Source organism: Notothenia rossii, assembly GCF_949606895.1.
Source record: "Notothenia rossii genome assembly, chromosome: 8".
NCBI lineage: Eukaryota > Metazoa > Chordata > Actinopteri > Perciformes > Nototheniidae > Notothenia > Notothenia rossii.
In genome coordinates, this window is record NC_136906.1 from 4,517,975 (window position 1) to 4,540,015 (window position 22,041).

Below are 22,041 nucleotides of genomic sequence, written 5' to 3' on the forward strand. Positions count from 1 at the left end.
GTTCCTTAAAAAAAAGCAAATGAGATTTCTCAATGTGATTTTGGATTATTGCAGAAAATAATTTCTTTGTCAAACAAACGTTAATGATACTTACACGTTTTGTTCAACAGGATAATCTCCACATATTAACACCACTTTATGATTTCTGAAGTAAAAAGCTAATGTTGGGCTATAAAGGAACTACAGCACGGTCACATGACTTCACGTCACCACCGCTAAGCTAAAGGTGGCTAATGTTGGGCTATAAAGGAACTACAGCACGGTCACATGACTTCATGTCACCACCGCTAAGCTAAAGGTGGCTAATGTTGGGCTATAAAGGAACTACAGCACGGTCACATGACTTCACGTCACCACCGCTAAGCTAAAGGTGGCTAATGTTGGGCTATAAAGGAACTACAGCACGGTCACATGACATCACGTCACCACCGCTAAGCTAAAGGTGGCTAATGTTGGGCTATAAAGGAACTACAGCACGGTCACATGACTTCACGTCACCACCGCTAAGCTAAAGGTGGCTAATGTTGGGCTTTAAAGGAACTACGGCACGGTCACATGACTTCACGTTACCACCGCTAAGCTAAAGGTGGCTAATGTTGGGCTATAAAGGAACTACGGCACGGTCACATGACTTCACGTTACCACCGCTAAGCTAAAGGTGGCTAATGTTGGGCTACAAAGGAACTACAGCACGGTCACATGACTTCACGTCACCACCGCTAAGCTAATGGTGGCTAATGTTGGGCGTGATGACGTTTAGTCGTCTCATTTAGACACTTGTTAGCAACTGCTGTTGTAAAATGTACCAGTGGCGTATTTACTGATGTATTTTATGTCATAGAACAAAACGTTAAAATAACTTGTGTTAACCACAGACCTTATTTTAGGATAACAACCAAAACACGTTAAAAAAAACCTTGACTTCAACACAAGGGATCAGGAAGCTGTAAAATGCTGACTCATTTCTGGTTTTAAGGACTTATTCCTGCACGACTGTATGTCCTCTTTTACAGTTGCTACCTTTACACAGGTAAGTGATCTAATGCAGACCCACAGACAGACCGAACAACTCTTCAGAATTGGAAAACATGGCAATGTGCAATAAACCACAAACTAAACGGCACATCAAGAAAAAGGTCCCTATGATGTACCTGTGTATTAAAGGCCAGAAGGAAAAGAGGACATTGGGAAACATAACATAACATAATCATTAAAGACAAGTAATGTCATCTTTACCAGACACTCCAGGAGCCTGGCAGGTCGGGAGATGATGATGAGAAGCTTCTTCGCCAGCTCTGTGACGAAGGCTACCTCTGTGCTCTCTGAACGCTCGAAGGCCTGACAGAGAAAGACAGATAAACATCAACATTTACGGCGTCAGACTCTGTAAAATCCCTATTAATATACAGGCGACGCATTGCAGGGAGTTAAAAGAGAGATTAAAGCTGTGAATAATGAGGAAATGGATCATGACAAACCCAGCTGATGCCATCGAAATGAACCCAGGCTTCACAGCGATCTAATCACGCCGTCAAAATGAGTTCAGAGATGAAATTGACTGATACTCGTTATCTGCTCGGAGCATGATTAGCCTCCATTTAACGCAGCCATTTCAATCTCGTCTCTCATCAAAGGCAGCACGAGTTTTAATGAAATTAGAAGACTTGAGCTCAACCTGTCCATCAGTTACCTGAGCTTAATTTAGGATTAACTTACCCGTCATTAATTGAAGCTTCAGAATGCTACTGGGAATATGATACCTGGGTTTTTTTATTGTGTTTTTCAAACGTTCTCTGAATTCAAAGTCGGTGAAAAAGTGTAATTTCAATATTAATTCATAGATTTCCCAGCCACAAAAAGCTGTAAACACTAACATATTATCACCACATGAAGCCTGGTTGCATAGCAGCTTCCTTTTAAATATCCAGTAAACTAAAAGCCACATGTTTTCGTCCATCTGATAATAATCATTTTTATTTTTAGGTGCCTTTATGACACCCAAGGACACCGTACAATTTGTTAAAAAAAAAGAAACCGCTAATAGCCAACAGAACATGATAAAAACACAAACAGGAAATCACGGAGGAGACAATCAAGTGGACACAAATGAAACATATAATGGGGAGCACTACAGTGAGAGGCATATTTGAACAGGTGGGTTTTTAATTGGGATTTGAATATGGTGATTGAGTCTGACTGTCGGATGTGCGGGGGGAGGGAGTTCCAGAATCTGGGAGCAGTGCAGCTAAAAGCCAGAGCACCCGTGGTGACGAGGCGCGGGGTGGGGACGGTCAGCAGACCAGCAGAGGAGGAGCGGAGGGAGCCAGAGGGGGTGTACTCCTGAAGAAGGTCAGCCAGATAGGGGGGGGGGCAGGTTATGTAGGGCTTTGTAAGTGAGCAGTAGGTTTTTGAAGTTGGGATTGAACAGGGAGCAAGTGGAGTTGGATGAGGATGGATGAATGTACGTCCCTTTTTTTTACTGAACTTTAAGCTCTATTTTTGGTCCCCATCATCTCCTAAAGGGAAATATCTGCCATTTTAGCGGCTAAATGCTACGCTACATCCCCTAGCTAGTTGCTAACTTTGTAATATCTGCTGTTTGGTGATGTTCCCGTGGCACACAGTTTGTTTTCAGAGATATTTTGACCAACCCATCTTCTGCTAAAAATACGGTTGTTGAGTTTTGGTCGTTAATCAATAACAATGAGCTATAAGATGCTTAGAAGCTTCGTAGAGCTGAGGGGAACTGCACAGACATGTTTTGGTTTAGTTGGTTTGTCTTTAGCAAGATTAAGAAAAAGCTAATGGCTGATACCAAGCCCCCAGGAAGTGCGCTGGACTCTAAGGAAAATATTTGCTGTGTCCAAACGGCGGTACTACAATTTCCGTATCAGTCCGTGACGTCGCTGGGCCCAGAAATACTTTTTCCCATTGACTAACATGGGGAAAGAGACGTCTGTAAATCAGCGGATCATTTAAACTAAATAAACTACCCATTATGAACTATTTTATAGCCCTTATTAGAATCATTAGGTCCATAAAGTTGTAAAATGCACAAAAAGCCGAATCTAGATTTATTTCCTCTCTCCATTCATTACAGTGAGACGAGAGTGGGAGCTCGGGGGGCGGGGCTTAAGGGGTGCATGCTCTGTGAGCGCACATACAGGTTCTTCTGCTCTGACAGCTAGGCATGATGGGTAATCTGTGACGTTTCACTCTCTCAAAAGTTGGGCCATTTTGTCCTCATGCGCCAATGAGCAGCTCTCATAGGAAATAACGAGACCCCGCCTCCCACGCTGTATCCACTTCTTATTATACATCCGTGGCTGATATCCATGAACTCCAAATCATGCGCCAAAACCACACATTTATTTTACTGTTGTTACGATTACTTTTGTAAATGTTGCGAGATATTTCATCTGGTCTGCCCTCTTTAAGTACCCTTCTATTTTCGCTCATATCAGTAAAAGCAACCACACACGTTTTAGACAATTTGAAACACTTTTCACTTTGTTAAATTAAACATATGAACTATTTAAAATGCAGACATACCCAGTTGTGTACATTTCGTTTCTCTGTAAACTCTAACAACTTAAAAGCCTCGGACACTTCCCGATTTCTATACTCACTACTTATTATTATACCAACTCGGAACAGCAACATCTTTATTGCTCTTACATGAGTTTGTTGGTTTTATTTATGTTCTAAACTTACATCCTGTAGAAGCTTGTCGAGGTTCTCCTGCAGCTCGAAGAAGTAGACGGAGGTGATGAGGCCGTCTCGGGATTTGGCCAGGCAGTCTCTGGACAGCTCTGCTATCTGATGGTGGATGAAGCTGAGGACCCCGTCGGCCAGAGGAAGAACGTTTTCAGGAGAGAACTCCTGGATGAAGTCGCCCAGCTTCCCCTCCATCTGCGCTGTGGCCTGGAGGAGGAAGAAGAAGAAGAAGACATTAAGTCAGGGCAAAAGAAAAGACACGGGAAGAGTTGGGAGTGGAAGAAGAAGTGACAGAGATATGATGCTCTGTTGCGTTACACTGAATTATACGCAATGTTCTTTGTTCCCTGGAATTTTCCATTATTTTCCCTTGGTCGTCTTCTCTTTATTATTGTATTGTTTTTTTACTTATTTAAAGAATAACATCTATTTTGTTATTTTTCATATTATTATTTTATAATTTTTTTGCTTTTATTTATTTATTATTATTATTTTATTATTCGTATTTTAAGAAATGATATTGTTAGGAATAAGATAGAATCCAGCTTCTTGATTTCTTCTGGTGTCTTTCAAAATGTTGAGGATATATACCATGTCTTACCATGTTTAAACTAATCTTTAGACCAGGGGTCGGCAACTTTAGACCTGGTTACGGTGCCGCGTGCCACTATTGCCACGCGGCACCGTAACCAGTGGCAGACTAGGAAAAAGTGGAATAAGTGTGCAAAACATAAAAATTGTATTTTCGGATCCTGAACGAGACCGCCGCCAGAGCGCGTCTCCCCGTTACCTGCAGAAGGAAGCCATGCACAGACACAGCCACACTTTCTTTAACTCCAGTCGACTTTCTGCCGCTTTCCTCCGTGGTGAAACGATGAGGGGTGAAGTGCTGCCGGAGCGCGCCGGCATTTCACAAATTGCAGTACCCATAAGGAGCTGTACAAATGCCCCAGTTTTTGCGTGGCTGTGTCTTTAGTTGAAAGCCCAGTGGATATCTGCTCATCGAAAGTAATATGCTACAAAGGGGCGGACTGGCCATCTGTGTGTTCTGGAGAGTCACAGAACGGACGGTCGTCATTATTATTATGCCGTTTAAACCAATTACTTAAATTTGTGTAAACCGCATCATGTAAGTTGCACTGACAGGTGAAAGAGGTTCACACACTGCTTCCCCGCAGCGAGGCTCCCCCGACCCCTGTTGACAGTTCACGATCGTCGGCACACTGATCCCATTTTTTTTTTTTTAAATGGCACTTCATATCAAAAAGGTTGCCAACCCCTGCTTTAGACTAATAAAACCAATGTTTTAGGACCATTTTGTAGCAGAGGTTAGAGTAGTTTTAGGATATTTGGTTAGTGTTTTTAGCTTGTAATGTTTCAGTATAATACATGAACTCTCCCGAAATCTAGATACATTTTTAAATACTTTCTGTTTTGGGCCCTATTGTTATAGCCTATAACACATCTCCATTTGTCCTATGAGTATACTTGTATTTCTTTACTGTTTGTGGATAACATTTATTGACTTGTGTGAGGACAAGCCAAAAGAGCTTTTACCTCAAATGAACTCAAAACAAAAAAGGCCAATTTTCCTAATGCTTGATTTTTATCTCTGTGGAAGCTGTCAGCCCATTTCCTTTTCATAGCAGCCTCAGACTGAAAGGGATCAAAATGAGGATAACAGCAAGTACTTTTTACTTTCACTGTTCATAGCTCTGGCACTATTTCTAAGTGCAGTGAATAAAATAAAAACTTCTCTCTGATAGGATAATCATATCACGACTTGGCAGTGGCACATAATCGTGTTTGCTTTGGTCTAACAGCTGCTATGGCTTCCTTTTTCTGGGGGGTTTTAACTGTGTGTACTGTGCATTTGTCATCTCTGAAAATGCTCAATCATACTTTAAATCCCTCCTTTATTTCCCTAAAATCTAAGCTCTGTCTAAATAGGATTAGGCTGTTTTTTGGCTGAAAGATTGGTTAATGCTCTGTAGGCTTAGGGATTACTTTGTGTGTGTTTTTATGGAATACGATTTTGATCACAATGCAGCTTAGTGTGTGTGTGTGTGCGTGTGCGTGTGCGTGTGTGCGTGTGCGTGTGTGTGTGTGTGTGTGTGTGTTTTACCTTTGGAAAGCGCTCTTTATACACATGGTTCATCATGACTATCTCGTTGTCATAGAAGGAGGAGGAACGTCCTGGGCTGTAGGGTAAAAGCAGAAAAACATGGAATACTGTCAAATTTGCACAAAAAAAAGGAAATATATAATAGCTATACCTGTGAATTGCAGGTCTGAACTATGCTCTAAAGTCATGAATAGTAGGCATCAGTGCACTTTTTTCAGTTGAATTAACTGCTTTTCATGTAGCTCTCTTTGTTAGCTTTCGGTAGCTTATATTAGCTAGTTAGCTAGCTAGTTAGCTATGTTAGCAAAGTTAAAGTCTTGCTTTGTAACTGACATATATCACTATTCCTCCTCACAACTGTCACTTAACCTTGCTTTAAGTGAGGTGAAGTAACAGTTTTATATAAATTATTTAAAGTGAGTCCATATCATTTTTGGTGAACTGATAATGCTAATGCTAAAGCAGTCTGTGCAAGGCGGGAAACGTAATAGGCAGCTAAATGGGCAATATCTATAAAGCTCTCTGCCCCCACACAGTTTAAATAATGAATAAAACATTATTGTCTTTGAAAGAAATGTGCAATAATATCTTCTTCAACAAGCCCACATAGGCATAATAGTTTTAATATTGAATCCTTCCATCCTAGCCATAGATCCTGGCTAATCTGAGCTGATGTGAGTTTGCTAACGTAAGCTAACATTAGCCACCATAGGAGGATATGGATTTGTTTTAAGTCTCACTTTAGAAATGACTTTGCCTTGATGTTTCAGTATGTTGTGTAAAAGAAATGCCCAGATCAACCATTCTAGAAGTGCTTTTGAAAGTCATTTTAAAAAGTGCTTTTAGGTAGCTAAAGCTAATAAATCATTGACGTGTTGTTTCTGCTGACCTGAGACTGCGAGAGCGCGGGCGCATGTGTGGAGAACATCTTCCTCCGTCATCGTCCGTGATGCTCTCCGTGCTGCCGAAGTGTTTGGATAAGAAGTGCAGCTCATCCATGGTGGGCTGGAAGGGCAGCTGGTGCAGCCTCTCCTGAGAGGAGCTGGACGACTGGAGGAGGAAGAGGAAGAGGAAGAGGAGGGGAGGCAAGAGAAAAGGGTGGAGGGGGAAGAGGAAGCAGGTGATGGAGAGGATAAGGAGTGAGAGGAAAAGGAGGGAAAGCAGAGTGAGAAATGTGCTTTTACACAAATAACACAAAGTACCGTTAGCATTCAGAGAGTCATGTTTTATGTCTCCACCTGTAGAAATATCTATCTCTTTAGAAACTAAATAAAGTAAAGAGTGAAGTTGTGGTTGTAAAAACAATGAGTTTATTCTGAAACCTGTTGTAGAGTTTTGTATTTGGATTATTGGTCTGTTGCCAGGATTATGGAAAACTATTGCCTTCTGCAGAACAGCGTTAAAACAACACTTAGCAACAGCACAACCTAAAAAAATATAAATCAGTAATTTAACAAGCACACAAATCAGCGAAATTCTATATAAATGTATGTATGTGTTTATTTGTCAGATGTATAAATTGTCTAGTATTGACAGTAGAATAAATCACATAGAATAAATCATACAAAATAATAATTTAAAAAATAAAAGAATGTTATGAATGAAGCATTTTGGTTTGTTTATAAGTAGTTTTTATTGTCTTTCTTTCTATCTAAGAATATATCCTAAAGTTGAGAACAATTCTATGTTTTGAGAGTTACAGAAAAGGTTATTTTATTTTGAATAATACATGCACTCACCCTAAATATCTAAGCTAACACATTGTGCATATTTGAACAGTTTCATTAATTAACCAATGGTGTTATTACTTGCTTTAAGTTAGGAATTCAAATGCTAACATTACTTTTAGCCAACATTAACAGTTTTAATTATTTGTAGACGTCGTTCTTTCCTTCTAATTGTCGTTCAACCTCAATAATAGTACACATAATATTTGACTTCACTTATTTCCATTTGTCAGGAAGTTAGAAATCTTCCCGGACCTGGCACCGACAGAAACAAACTGAGGTTTTAGATGTTAATGAAGGTGTCCAATGAGCCTCGGGTCAGACCCATCAATCTGTCTCAAAGACAAAGTTCGTCTCTCGTTTGCCTTCATTAGAGCGATGAGACCTTCCTCCACTTACTTTGCTAACCGGAGGATCGATCGCCGATCAATCCCAGGTGACAGACTAAAAGGACGGAACAAGACACCATTTTTCTTCATGTCCAAGATTTTCTACTTTTCTGGTAAATCCCCTAATTGTGTTGAGGTTGCTTTACTTATCCATTTCTCAGATCACTGTGACGGTTAGTGTCTGATGTCTAAAGCAGGCTTTCTTTTTAATTGGATTTTTGGTTTAATTTTTGGTGTGTCACTCTTTGTGTTTTTGTGACTGACGTGCAGCTATCAGTGGGCTTTACGGTCACATTCGTTGGTGTAATTTAACAGATTATTTTCATACTTTCACACACTTTCAGGTAATTTCCAAGTAGACAGAAGTGATTAAGTTTGTGTGTTATACATAGGTGAGAAAAGTACTCAGTTGACTTTCTTTTAAGTAAAAAATCTAAGTCAACGGCGGTGGTGGCGAAGTCCATAAGGAGTTGGCTTGGCAACTGGAAGGGCACCAGTTCAAGTCCCGGAAAGACCAAGTGCTACCGAGGTGTCCCAGAGCAAGGCACCGTTCCCTACACTGCTCCCCGGGCGCCGTACATAATGGCAGCCCACTGCTCCTATCACTAGGATGGGTCAAATGCAGAGAAACCATTTCGTTAGTACCCGTACTACGTAATGACAATAAGTTAAATCTTCAAAATTCAAAATAGCAATACTAAATTGTAAATACTCTGTTATAAGTAAAAGTACTGCATTCAAAATCCAAGTATACTTAACGTACCAAAATTGAAAGTACGTATTGTTCGTAATTTTATAAGAAATATTTACTACTAAATGACTGGATTATGATCAATATGTTCAGCACAGCTGGTAAAGGTGGAGCTAATTTGATATATTTGATATACTGCTGCTGTATATTTTTACCTACAATAATATATTACAGTATATCATTACTATTTTGTAAATGCAGTGGATTAAAAAGTACGATATTAGATCCAAAATGCAGTAGAAGAGCCGACAGATCTGGAGGGATCGCTGAGCACATTAATAAATGTCACCGCACTAATGTCAATGAAATATCTTCTTGTATCTGGCTATATTAAGCCTGTGGTTAAATGACTCTGGCGCTCCATGTAATCCATCTCATGCCAGAGTCTCCTCTCCATGTTTCCAAAGCTCCTCTCATCCCAGCGACCGGCACTCATTACTTCCCTTTCATCCTCTGACCCTCCAGGCCTGATGTTACGCAACAAGACATCAGAAGACAGGAGGAAGAAGTGATGACATGCTGGAGATACATCACGTTTGAATGTGATGTGAGCGTTATAAGTATAGGATTGCAAGGGTGATATTGAAGCAAACATGTTATCTAAAACGACCAAATGTATGTAAATGAATAAATACCAGTGAATGGTCCATGTTTAAGTTCAAGGTGACTTTGGGTTTGTACCACTGCTACTGCACCTAGTTAGAAGCTAGCTTACTAGCTAACCTTAGAAACGGTTTGTTTGTTGCTTTTAGGTTAATTAAGTAACTAACTACTTCTATGGTTTCCTTACTTTTTGCCCTCGATTTCTAATGTTTCTTTTTTTAACTAAAATGTTCTTTCGTTTTATTACTTTAAACAAACAATTGTAAGGGTCTCTCTCGATACTTTTAGCTAACAATATCAACTGTTTGTTCGTTACTTTTAAGTTAATTAAGTTACATTTTATTACTTTTAGCCCACTATTAAAAACATAGTATTATTTTAGCTAACTATTTCAATGGTTTAATTATTTAGCTCGTTTAACTGCTATTTATAAAGCAAACTATTCCAACGGTTTCATTATGTTAGTAACTATGTAGGGGAGAGTGGGGTAAGTTGAGCCATGTTTTAGTTATGCTGTCCTCTAAGCAAGGAGAAATGACACATAGTAAAAATGAAAACACACAGAGTCTATATTTCAGGATGTCTCCTATCAATGGCAATGGTAATAATTCATATTTGATCAAGGGCAGTGAAAATATTACTTCTTTAAAAAAAAAGTCTTGTGGCTCAACTTGCCCCAGTGTAGGGGTAAGTTGATCCAGGTCAGGGGGTAAATTGAACCACTGTTCAAACCTGGGCATACCTACAACACATCTTAAAGGTAACTATAAACAATAAATAACAAAACAAATACAAGCTTAGTTTTTCAAATGTTTTCAATATACATTTCGATTGAATTGATAGATTTTTTTTTAATATGTTAAAAGGAAAAGTATCAGACAAATGGTGATACAATTTCATACATCTTACCAATCAAACACAGGGTAAACTCAACTTTGAATGTAGCCTACAATGAGCTCTTATTATCAACTTGGCCTACTTTCATTCATTTCTCCATTGAAAAACTGGCTCAACTTACCCCAAGGCCCATGGTTCACTTTCCCCCATAGCCACCATTTTAGAAAAAATAGCCTAGCATTAAAATTCAGAGTCATCTTTAGCTTAATGATTCACATGGTTTAATATGCTGCCAACACATCAACATATACAATATGTGTTTAAACCTGGATACTTTTTTTTTACATGACAGCCGATATAGCTGACATCTAGAAAATTTACTTTGACAAGCAAAAAACGTTTTTTTGTAAAAATGTTTACTTACCAGACCACAATGACTATCTATCTTTCACAGGCAATGAGAAATGGGTGGAGCTTGCATAATTTCTGGTCACTTGATTGCAACTATAAGGCGTTGCCTGGTTACAGGGGGTGGTTCAACTTACCCCCTGGCTCAACTTACCCCCTTCTCCCCTATATGGCTTTGTAACTTTTAGCTAACTTTTTTCGCTAATGTTTTATTAGCCTACTTTAAGCTAACTTGTCCACGACTTTGTCTCCTCCAGGCTGGACTACTGTAACGCACTTCTCATTGGGATTCCTAGAAAGAACATCCAGAAGCTGCAATACATCCAGAACAGCGCTGCTAGGATCCTGATGAGTGTACGGAAGTACGAACACATCACACCCATCCTCAAATCACTGCACTGGCTCCCGGTCTCACTCAGGATTGACTACAAAATCACCCTCTTCACTCATCAGTGGAAATGCTCCCTCCTAAGTCAAGGAGTTGCTCACCCCACAAACCTCCCCGAGGAATCTCCGCTCAGAAAAGGCAAACCTCCTCCTTCCCCCAAGGACAAAACTGAAGACCATGGGAGACCGAGCCTTCTGCTCCGCTGCTCCGAGACTGTGGGGTGCCGTCCCAAACCAGCTGAGGACACCACAGACTGGGGAGTGCCGTCCCAAACCAGCTGAGGACACCACAGACTGTGGGGTGCCGTCCCAAACCAGCTGAGGACACCACAGACTGGGGAGTGCCGTCCCAAACCAGCTGAGGACACCACAGACCGTGGGGTGCCGTCCCAAACCAGCTGAGGACACCACAGACTGTGGGGTGCCCTCTCAAACCAGCTGAGCACACCACAGACTGTGGGGTGCCCTCCCAAACCAGCTTAGGACACCACAGACTGTGGGGTGCCGTCTCAAACCAGCTGAGCACACCACAGACTGTGGGGTGCCCTCCCAAACCAGCTTAGGACACCACAGACTGTGGGGTGCCCTCCCAAACCAGCTGAGGACACCAAAGACGGGGGATGCTTTCAAAAAAGACCTAAAAACACCTCTTTTTAGAATAGCCTTTAACTAGATTTTTGAAACCCCCACATTATGCCATGCCGGCGTGAATGTCACTGCTTTTATTCTGTTGTTTTAATTGTTTTTGTTGTTTTGTTTCACCCTTTTTAATTTTGTAGCACTTTGAGTTTATGCAAATCAAAGTGCGCTTATAAATAAAATGTATTATTAACAATTGAAAGGTTTACAATACTTTCAGCTAACAATATCAACTTTTAGAATCTATATATGTAACTGTTTGATTAGTTTTTGCTAAGAATTAAATATGTTTATTACTTGTAGCTACGATTTCTAGTTTCCATCCTCAACGGGCTCAGATTTAAAGTCGGCTTTTTGCAAATATAGAAAGGCTCCGATAGCAATTTACAAATGTTTTGGGATGTTTATCTTTCACACATAGCATGGGTACATCGTTGATGATGTCCGCAGCATTAATGCAGAAGTACCCCTGGTTTGAAATCAAGTATTTAGGTGATGGGAAGTGAAGATATTTACCGTTGAGCTGGGAGTGTTGGTGCCATATCCAGAAGAAGGCAAAGATGCTAACGACCACCGCCGTCCGTCCGCTCTGCAGAAAACACAAATATAACAACACTTTAAAACGAATGCACACGTTGCCATTAAATCCAGAACATATGAGCTTGGCTTTCTTGCACTCACTTTAATATGATCCGTAAAAACATTAGACAGTAGACACATCTCTATTTCAGCCGCGCATGAAATATGGCTTTCAGCAGACCATTGACTTATAACATTTGTCCCAGGGGCGTTTCTGAAAAGGGACGATAACTCATTCGTTGTGCTTCTGGGTGCCTCGATCGCACAGTGACAGACGTTTGATAAATGAAGACAGGGGATTTACAGTCTAAACACTGAGGGGAGAGAGAGAGGTAAATACCAATCTGATTGGTCCTTTTCACACACACCTCTGCCTAAAGAACCCACGGCAGTGAAGGTTATTGCTTATGCATTCATACTAGGGTAGTGGTAGACTGTATGTTTATTCAAGCACTGTACTTACAGTAAGTAAACATTTGAGGTACTTGTACTTCGTTTGACTATTTTCTTTCAGTACAATCTTATACTTTACTCAGAGTCTCAAAAGGAATTGTACTTTTTACTACATTTATATGAAGACTAATCACTAGTTACTTCCCAAATATAGCTTTTTACAAACAAAACATATGAAGTACTTTTAAAAAATATGATGTATCTAAACCATGGTGTGTCAAACTCAAATACACAGTGGGCCAAAATAAAAAAATGGGTACTAGTTGAGGTCCGGACTGGTTCAATGTTTATTGCAGAACTTATTGAAATGAACTTATTGCACATATTAAACCTGGAGCTAACAAAGCTTAAATGATTGCCTATAAAAACATTAAACATTAAATAATCAGTTTCATTCATTTCTTATGGCTCTATCTGCAGATTCTCCAGAGTCATTTCTTATGATTACATTTTCCCACAGGCCAACAACAGCTTCAACAAAACTATTTCCCTCAAAGAGAAACCAAACATGCCCTGTTGTCGTGAGAGAGAAAGTGCAGAAGGAAACATCCATTAAACTCAGTGTGCTGCTCTGTGATGCTAGCTCAGATACTTGGCATCTCATCTTGGGTGCAAGGTCATCAATGTTTGGGGTCAGGCTCTGAGCTGAGGAGACCCTCAGGATGGAGTGAAGGTGTGCGTGCAATATACCGGCGGGCCAGATCTAACAGTAATTAGAAATTATCCTGCGGGCCGAAATTAAATCCACCACGGGCCTGATTTGGCCCCCGGGCCTTGAGTTTGGTATTGGGTTGACAGAAGGATTCATTTTGATATTGTTCTTGAGCATTCCCAGTTACTATACAGCTCAAATGTTCACCTCATAGGAACAGATGCACTTTCACGTCCAACAGTCTACACACACTCACACACACTCGAACACACCGTGTCAGCAGAGCAGCTTGAGTACACACAGAGACACAGTGTATGCCCGTTGAACATGAGTCAGCCTGTTTGACTGTGAGGAGCTGCAGGAGCCTGCTGTCCAGGATGTGAAAGACCTCGAACACATCAACACCTCCTCTCTGATGCTCACTTATTCTCTCCGTGTCTCACACTGACTTCACTTCTGCCTGTCTCTTCTCGTCTGTCTCACTTTCTGTCCCACCGCTCAGGCACAAAAACAAGTGGGAGTTAACCCCTATCAGTCCCATTCAGTAGGAGTACTTTTGATCAGTCATCATTCTCCGTCACAGTGATACAGAGCTGGAACTCTCTACCCACTCAAATCAAATACATACGTACATATAGCACCTTCACAGCTCACTTAAAAACATGCCTCACTGAGAACTTGGATATAGCGTGTGTTACATGTTGTGATCATGGACCCCTGGTTTCCTTTGTGTGATTGTGATGTGCTATATGTGACATGTATGTAGTAACGTGTGTTGTTTGCATTTCATTTTTCTCTTTTATCCTTTCGCCTCCATCTACGTGTCTTTATAACTAATGCTGTTGATGTGTTGTGATTTTAAAAAGGTGTCTGTTATCATCTGGCTGGGGACAACAGCTGGAAATGAGCATGTTGGCTAAAGCTGCTCCATTTACAGTTCTTTGGGACAGTTGATCGATGGGGACTGACCACGACACTAGAAACAAATAAACTAAACTAAACAGATGTATGAGCAAATTAAAAAAACGACTGAACCCCACTTCGTCTCACTTTGTGCTTCGTGTGGAGGCTTCAAGTGCCGCTCCAAACCAACGAGGAAACAGTAAATAAACACATATTGTAGGAGCACAGAAAACAGTGTTCGAAATTAGGCTTTTACAGACTTTCCAGCTTCCCCCAAGTCTCTTTTTTGTGTCCATATATACGCCGGGATCCTGAGTCGAGGCTAATCCTGTTGCTGTGGTCCTGAGTCCTGGATCCTGAGTCCTGGATCCTGAGTCCTGGATCCTGAGTCCTGGATCTGAGTCCTGGATCCTGAGTTCTGGACTTCGAGTCGTGGCTGAACCTGTCTCTGCGGTCTGCCTGATTCTCACCATACTACTTCCCTGATGGCTCCCACAGGATTGTTGACATCCTCGTGGATTCACCTTCTTATTATAGACACATGCATTTCCAAGCATTTGGTCTACCTATGTTGTAAATGTATTATCTCTTTGATTTACACACGGCATCTATTGCACGTCTGTCCGTCCTGGGAGAGGGATCCCTCCTCTGTTGCTCTCCCTGAGGTTTCTCCCATGTTCCCCTTTAAACTGTGGGGTTTCTCTGGAAGTGTTTCCTTGTACGATGTGAGGGTCTAAGGACAGAGGGTCTAAGGACAGAGGGTCTAAGGACAGAGGGTTTCGTATTGTCATACTGATATTCTGTACAAACTGTGAAGTCCACTGAGACAAATGTAACATTTGTGATATTGGGCTATATAAATAAACATTGATTGATTGATTGATTGATTGATTGATTGATTGATTGATTGATTGATTGATTATTTTGGTTGTGCGTACCTTGCAAAGTAATGTTATAAGTGTCAAAGGAATGTTTTAATGTAAATACATCAGATTTTAGGAAAACTAATTAATTATCAGTCAACTCTAATCAAATCTATGACTTAATTTTCTCTAAAAAGGCATTGTAAAAATGTTAAAATATTAACCACGCAGCTGCTAACTGATAATGAAAGCATCCGTTTAAATATTGTTACGTATTCGCATTTATCAATTCAGTTTCCCTCGTCTAGTCAATGTTTTTTTAAAGGGAACCCTTGCAAAGCTAAATTCTCTCTTACAAAAATGCGTCCGTCCTGCACAACTCCTTACGAAAAATGCTTGCTCATCTGTTTCCACATTCTGTTGCAATACAACCTTAAAGAAGATCCCTCCTTCCTAGACACTCTGTATCCTTGACTAACTTTCCTAACCACCTCATTACAGCAGTGATATAAAGCAGTCACCTTCTGGAGGAGGCGAAGGAGAAGTGTGCAGGGTTGCTGGGGGAGAAGTTTCGAGGGCTGTCCAGAGGGCTGCTTCCTGTTGGGACAAAAAGACGTAACACAGAGGATGAGACACGAGAGAGAGCAGGACACACATGTGGAGATTTCAGAAGATTAATCCAGCCGTTTAATTCAAAGCACAGTTTAGAGTCGACCTTCCATGGTTCAATACAACAGTGTGACTTTCCATAATCATTGGGTAGGGTTTGGGGGGGGGGTAAAAGGCTGTGAAACTGATGTGAACTGAAGGCCTAGCATTGATTTTTGACTGATGAATGCTTGGAGGGCAAAGCTTTTCTGTTTCTTTTGGACAGTAATGTGGGTGTTTTTGATTGATGGGCTGAGAGATTTGATCAGGGGCTGTTTTCATAGAATGAAAAATGCAATCCTAAAGTTGCACATCTAGAGATGTCCCGATCCGATCGATTTTCAAAAGATCGGAATCGGGAGGAAAAAAAAATCGGGATTTAAAAACAAAAAGATTTGAATATTTATTTTTTATTTTTTATTAATTGTTACAAAACAAAAATGACCTTGTTCAAGTCTTAAAGTCATCCTGAGGCCTTAGTTTTGGTTTCAAATGACACAACATCATGTATGTGTTGCTTCTTTGGGGCTTGTTTTCATAGACCTGCTTATTTCTCTGAAATCTGGCAACAGAGTGGGCAGGGCGCAGTGTCTAATTGTAGCAGTAAGCTAACGAGTACTGAAAAGCTTTATTTTGTTTTGATCCAATGCTGCACAACTGAACTGATCCAATACTGCTGTGAAAGAAAGAAGCTCTATCCATGTTGGATAGAATATCCAATTTAAATAAAAAAATAACCTTAAGGGACAACTTGAATGCTTTTTCTCTCTTAATGCACTGCATAAAGATCGGATCGGGAAAAATCGGTATCGGCAAATTGTCAAAATCAAATGATCGGAATCGGATCGGGAGCAAAAAAAGGTGATCCCTAGCACATCAAATTCAAAATGGCCATCGTCCTGTTGGTTTTAGGACAGGCTTCCAAGAGGCTTTTTTGTGCGTCTGAACATGTTAGATATAACTTTGAAATTTCAAAGTTCTAGCTGAAACCTGAGCGAGGGGCTGCCTTTTAGCATCTTTGTAAGGGGTGGACTTCCAAAGGGCAATTTAATTTTAAGAGAAATCATAATAAGAAAAACTCAATCATTTTCTCTCAAACTTCAGATTTTTTTCTTCTCAGAATTATGAGTAAAACAATCTGAATTTTTGAGAAATAATTAATTCTATTTTTGGGGGGGAATCTCAGAATTTGGTGACATTCTTACTTTAATCTCAGAACAAAAAATATTTTGACTTGTGGCTCTAATTCTCTTCCGTACATACTTGAAACAGGTTGTCATTCTAAGAAAAATTATATATTTTTCCAATCAACCTTTTAGAATCAAACTTAAAGTTAGCGTTTCATATCTATATTTCAATTTCTATATCTCAGTAATTGAATAGCTAAAAGGTCACAGCTTAGAGTTGATGTGTGACTCCACGTACCGAGGTGTCCGGGGAGGGGGAGAGGGGAGTGAGGGCGAGGCAGCGTGGGGGAGGTGGTGGTCAGGATCAGACTCTTCCTGTTGCTCGTTCTGCAACTGGAAAATAAAAAGACAGAGAGATGCATGATGTCAACATAAGAAGATACTGGAATCACAGGTTTCCACAGCAGAGTTGTGTTTGTGTGCCGTGTCTGTGTGCACAAACAGGTGTGGACGAAGCAGACGTGCAAATTCACGGCTCACTGCAGGAGCACAGCGGTGATAAGAGGAATTCAATTTCCTCAGTCATTCATCCCTGTCTGCCTCCTCTCAGCCGAGATGATAAATGAGGAGAGAGAGAGAGAGAGCGTGGAATGAGGGGAGAGGGAGGAAGAGCAAGAGAGAATAGAGGCGACAAGCGAGAAATGAAGGATAGATGGTAAAAAAGGAAACATCCATCTTCCATAGCCTCAGTTAATTATGTGTTAAAGAGGCCCATTTTCAGGTTGCTATTAGCATTACGTGTCTCTACTTTAAAGAGTCCTCTCCTGCTGATGTTCATGTGTATATCAGTATGTAGTGTTTCTACTTTAAAGAGTCCTCTCCTGCTGATGTTCAGGTGTATATCAGTATGTAGTGTCTCTACTTTAAAGAGTCCTCTCCTGCTGATGTTCAGGTGTATATCAGTATGTAGTGTTTCTACTTTAAAGAGCCCTCTCCTGCTGATGTTCAGGTGTATATCAGTATGTAGTGTCTCTACTTTAAAGAGTCCTCTCCTGCTGATGTTCAGGTGTATATCAGTATGTAGTGTTTCTACTTTAAAGAGTCCTCTCCTGCTGATGCTCAGGTGTATATCAGTATGTAGTGTCTCTACTTTAAAGAGTCCTCTCCTGCTGATGTTCAGGTGTATATCAGTATGTAGTGTCTCTACTTTAAAGAGTCCTCTCCTGCTGATGTTCAGGTGCATATCAGTATGTAGTGTCTCTACTTTAAAGAGTCCTCTCCTGCTGATGTTCAGGCGTATATCAGTATGTAGTGTCTCTACTTTAAAGAGTCCTCTCCTGCTGATGTTCAGGTGTATATCAGTATGTAGTGTCTCTACTTTAAAGAGTCCTCTCCTGCTGATGTTCAGGTGTATATCAGTATGTAGTGTCTCTACTTTAAAGAGTCCTCTCCTGCTGATGTTCAGGCGTATATCAGTATGTAGTGTCTCTACTTTAAAGAGTCCTCTCCTGCTGATGTTCAGGTGTATATCAGTAAATAGTGTCTCTACTTTAAAGAGTTCTCTCCTGCTGATGTTCAGGTGTATATCAGTATGTAGTGTCTCTACTTTAAAGAGTCCTCTCCTGCTGATGTTCAGGCGTATATCAGTATGTAGTGTCTCTACTTTAAAGAGTCCTCTCCTGCTGATGTTCAGGTGTATATCAGTATATAGTGTCTCTACTTTAAAGAGTCCTCTCCTGCTGATGTTCAGGCGTATATCAGTATATAGTGTCTCTACTTTAAAGAGTTCTCTCCTGCTGATGTTCAGGTGTATATCAGTATGTAGTGTCTCTACTTTAAAGAGTCCTCTCCAGCTGATGTTCAGGTGTATATCAGTATGTAGTGTCTCTACTTTAAAGAGTTCTCTCCTGCTGATGTTCAGGTGTATATCAGTATGTAGTGTCTCTACTTTAAAGAGTCCTATCATGTACAATGTGTTGGAGCGCTAGCCAATTGAAGCCAAGGCGTTACAAAATGATGTCACTAAGCTCTGGATCTTTGGGATTTCAGCCTCTCCAGACCATTTAAATGCACAAATACCAATTTAACACGACTGAAAACCCCGAAAAGCACAATAGGGTCCCTTTAAAAGCTGAATAGCCGTCACTGACACTGACACACCTCCGATCTGCCTGTGGACTCAACACTGATTCACACCCAATATTACTGTATCTGACTCACACACCATTATGTAGTAAATTGAGCAGGCTTTTTGTATCTCATAGCTTTTTCTATTCGATCTTATTTTTGCATTTTGAACGCTGCATAAGTGGAATTTAATGAGATGCTTTTAAAATGCCAGGGTAGTGAGGGGCAATTAAAAACAGCCGGTAACAAACGAGATGCAAACAGCACAGTCTCATCTCCACTGAAATATAAAGAGATAGGGGGTTTTTTCACGCACGCACGCACGCACGCACGCACGCACCCACACACACACACACACACACACACACACACACACACACACACACACACACACACACACACACACACACACAGTTTAGAGACGTGAGATTGGATCAACATGAAGACACGCACTGCTCATCTTTTTACCAAAACGTCTTAAAATTTTTTTGCTGTAGTTCCTTTATAGCCCAAAATTAGCCGCCTTTAGCTTAGCGGTGGTGACGTGAAGTCATGTGACCGTGCTGTAGTTCCTTTGTAGCTTAAAGTTAAATCCCACACTGTTCTTATAGATGTGTGTGTGTGCGTGTGTGTGTGTGTGTGTGTGTGTGTGTGTGTGTGTGTGTGTGTGTGTGTGTGTGTGTGTGTCACCTGCCATCTTAACTGATGTACACTGAGCCATCCTGACAAGCTGTCATCAGGGAATACAAACAAATCATACATTTCCATTCCTGTATCATAGAGGTGTGAATATAAGCTGCTATCTTTGCCTTACATGTATATGTAAACAAATGTGATTTGTCTGAATTGAATGGTTTTATACAGCTGTCTATATGCCACATATACGAAATATAACCATGCTTAAAATCAAATCAAATAATGAGCCACATCAGTCAAGCTTTACCCTGCACAGAGCAAACAAATGGTGAAAACGTATTAAAATAATGGTGACAGCTGATTGGATTGATGCCACGCCTGGCCTGACGCTAACATAAAAAATGACATAAAGACAGAGCCAGCCGTATCTCATCTATCTGTTTTCATTAATTTAACCGCACACAGGATGTCCCGATCTATAACCAGCCTTACGGTATTGATCACATAAGCCAATAGGTTGGATTTAACGCGCAGGGCCAATAACTGCTGCTGTGCCATTTCACACTGATTAAGCCGGATCAATTATATCCTGACGTTTTTTTAAAACATTAAACCTTTTTCATCTGAAGCTGCAGTAATCTCACTGTAACCCTGAGCTGACGCCTTCAATGGGAGCAGCTCCACTGCGTTCATTACTTCAGATACACACGGAGCAGAAGGTTAATGGAATCTCACGCTGCAGGAAATCAATGGAGGCCGGCTGTAAACACAAAACACACGCAGAGCTTGGCCTTGAATTTCCCTGAATGCCGACATTACATGGATAAACACAAAGATGCTAAACGGACGTGTAAAGAGTGGTTTAGTGGTGACATATTTTTGTAAGCTCACCTGGAAGTTAGCATTTCAAAGGGCTTCCTCAACAAAATCAATGGGATTTATCCACGTGATTTTTGCAGAAAATGATCTCTTTGTCAAACAATAGTTTTCGTGATACACGTTTTGTTCACAGGATACAAATAAAAGCGACTAATGTTGGGCTATAAAGGAACTACAGCACGGTCACATGACTTCACGTCACCACCGCTAAGCTAAAGGTGGCTAATGTTGGGCTATAAAGGAACTAAAGCACGGTCACATGACTTCACGTCACCACCGCTAAGCTAAAGGTGGCTAATGTTAGGCTATAAAGGAACTACAGCACGATCACATGACTTCACGTCACCAGCGCTAAGCTAAAGGTGGCTAATGTTAGGCTATAAAGGAATTACAGCACGGTCACATGACTTCACGTCACCACGCTTAGCTAAAGGTGGCTAATGTTGGGCTATAAAGGAACTACAGCACGGTCACATGACTTCACGTCACCACTGCTAAGCTAAAGGTGGCTAATGTTAGGCTATAAAGGAACTACAGCATGGTCACATGACTTCACGTCACCACTGCTAAGCTAAAGGTGGGTAATGTTAGGGTATAAAGGAACTACAGCACGATCACATGACTTCACGTCACCAGCGCTAAGCTAAAGGTGGCTAATGTTAGGCTATAAAGGAATTACAGCACGGTCACATGACTTCACGTCACCACGCTTAGCTAAAGGTGGCTAATGTTGGGCTATAAAGGAACTACAGCACGGTCACATGACTTCACGTCACCACTGCTAAGCTAAAGGTGGCTAATGTTGGGCTATAAAGGAACTACAGCACGGTCACATGACTTCACGTCACCACTGCTAAGCTAAAGGTGGCTAATGTTAGGCTATAAAGGAACTACAGCACGATCACATGACTTCACGTCACCACCGCTAAGCTAAAGGTGGCTAATGTTGGGCTATAAAGGAACTACAGCACGGTCACATGACTTCACGTCACCACCGCTAAGCTAAAGGTGGCTAATGTTGATGACGTTTAGTTGTCTCATTTAGACACTTGTTTGCATCCCCAGTTTTTGTGGGGTATTTACTGATGTATTTTATGTCGTAGAATAAAAAAATCTCTTCAGCTTGTGTTAACCTCAGACCTTATTTCATGCTATAACAACCAAAAACACATTCAAAAAACCATTGCCTTTCCAGACAAGGGACATGGAAATGCTTACATGCTGACTCATTCCTGCACTTCTCTATTTACTTTACAAATTCAGTCCAAATGTTAAAGCGGTGCCCACCCGGGGCCTGTTTCGTACTCGATTGTCATTCAAGATCAACAGAGAGGGGTGTAAGAGAGGGAGAGAAGCACTCGTAGCACTCAGTAAATCTGGATTGTAAGTGCTGTCGCTGAGGGGCTGGAGAGAGGGATGGAGGTGTGGAGGATAAGGGAAGAGGTGTGTGGAGAGGGGTGAAAGAGAGATAAGGGGGAAGTAAATCCTTCGGGGTGATTGGTAGCCCTCCACAATCTGGTAAAAATAACTTATTTTGACTATTTTACTGATATAGTGATTATAATATAGGAGGAAGTGATCATTTTGCATT

General features: G+C 40.9%; 1 protein-coding gene across 1 annotated transcript in view; it reads right to left on the bottom strand.

Moving 5' to 3' along the window:
• The window catches only part of LOC307014996 (microtubule-associated serine/threonine-protein kinase 1-like), a gene marked incomplete at its 5' end in the record, with an annotated part of 50,644 nt that overhangs the window by 23,936 nt on the left and 4,667 nt on the right, over positions 1-22,041 (bottom strand). The window contains 7 exons of the mRNA XM_079643307.1: positions 1,237-1,338; positions 3,715-3,924; positions 5,843-5,918; positions 6,732-6,892; positions 12,100-12,172; positions 15,555-15,630; positions 17,107-17,201. Of these exons, the coding sequence (XP_079499433.1) occupies positions 1,237-1,338; positions 3,715-3,924; positions 5,843-5,918; positions 6,732-6,892; positions 12,100-12,172; positions 15,555-15,630; positions 17,107-17,201 (793 nt within the window). The remainder of the gene's footprint in view (positions 1-1,236; positions 1,339-3,714; positions 3,925-5,842; positions 5,919-6,731; positions 6,893-12,099; positions 12,173-15,554; positions 15,631-17,106; positions 17,202-22,041) is intronic.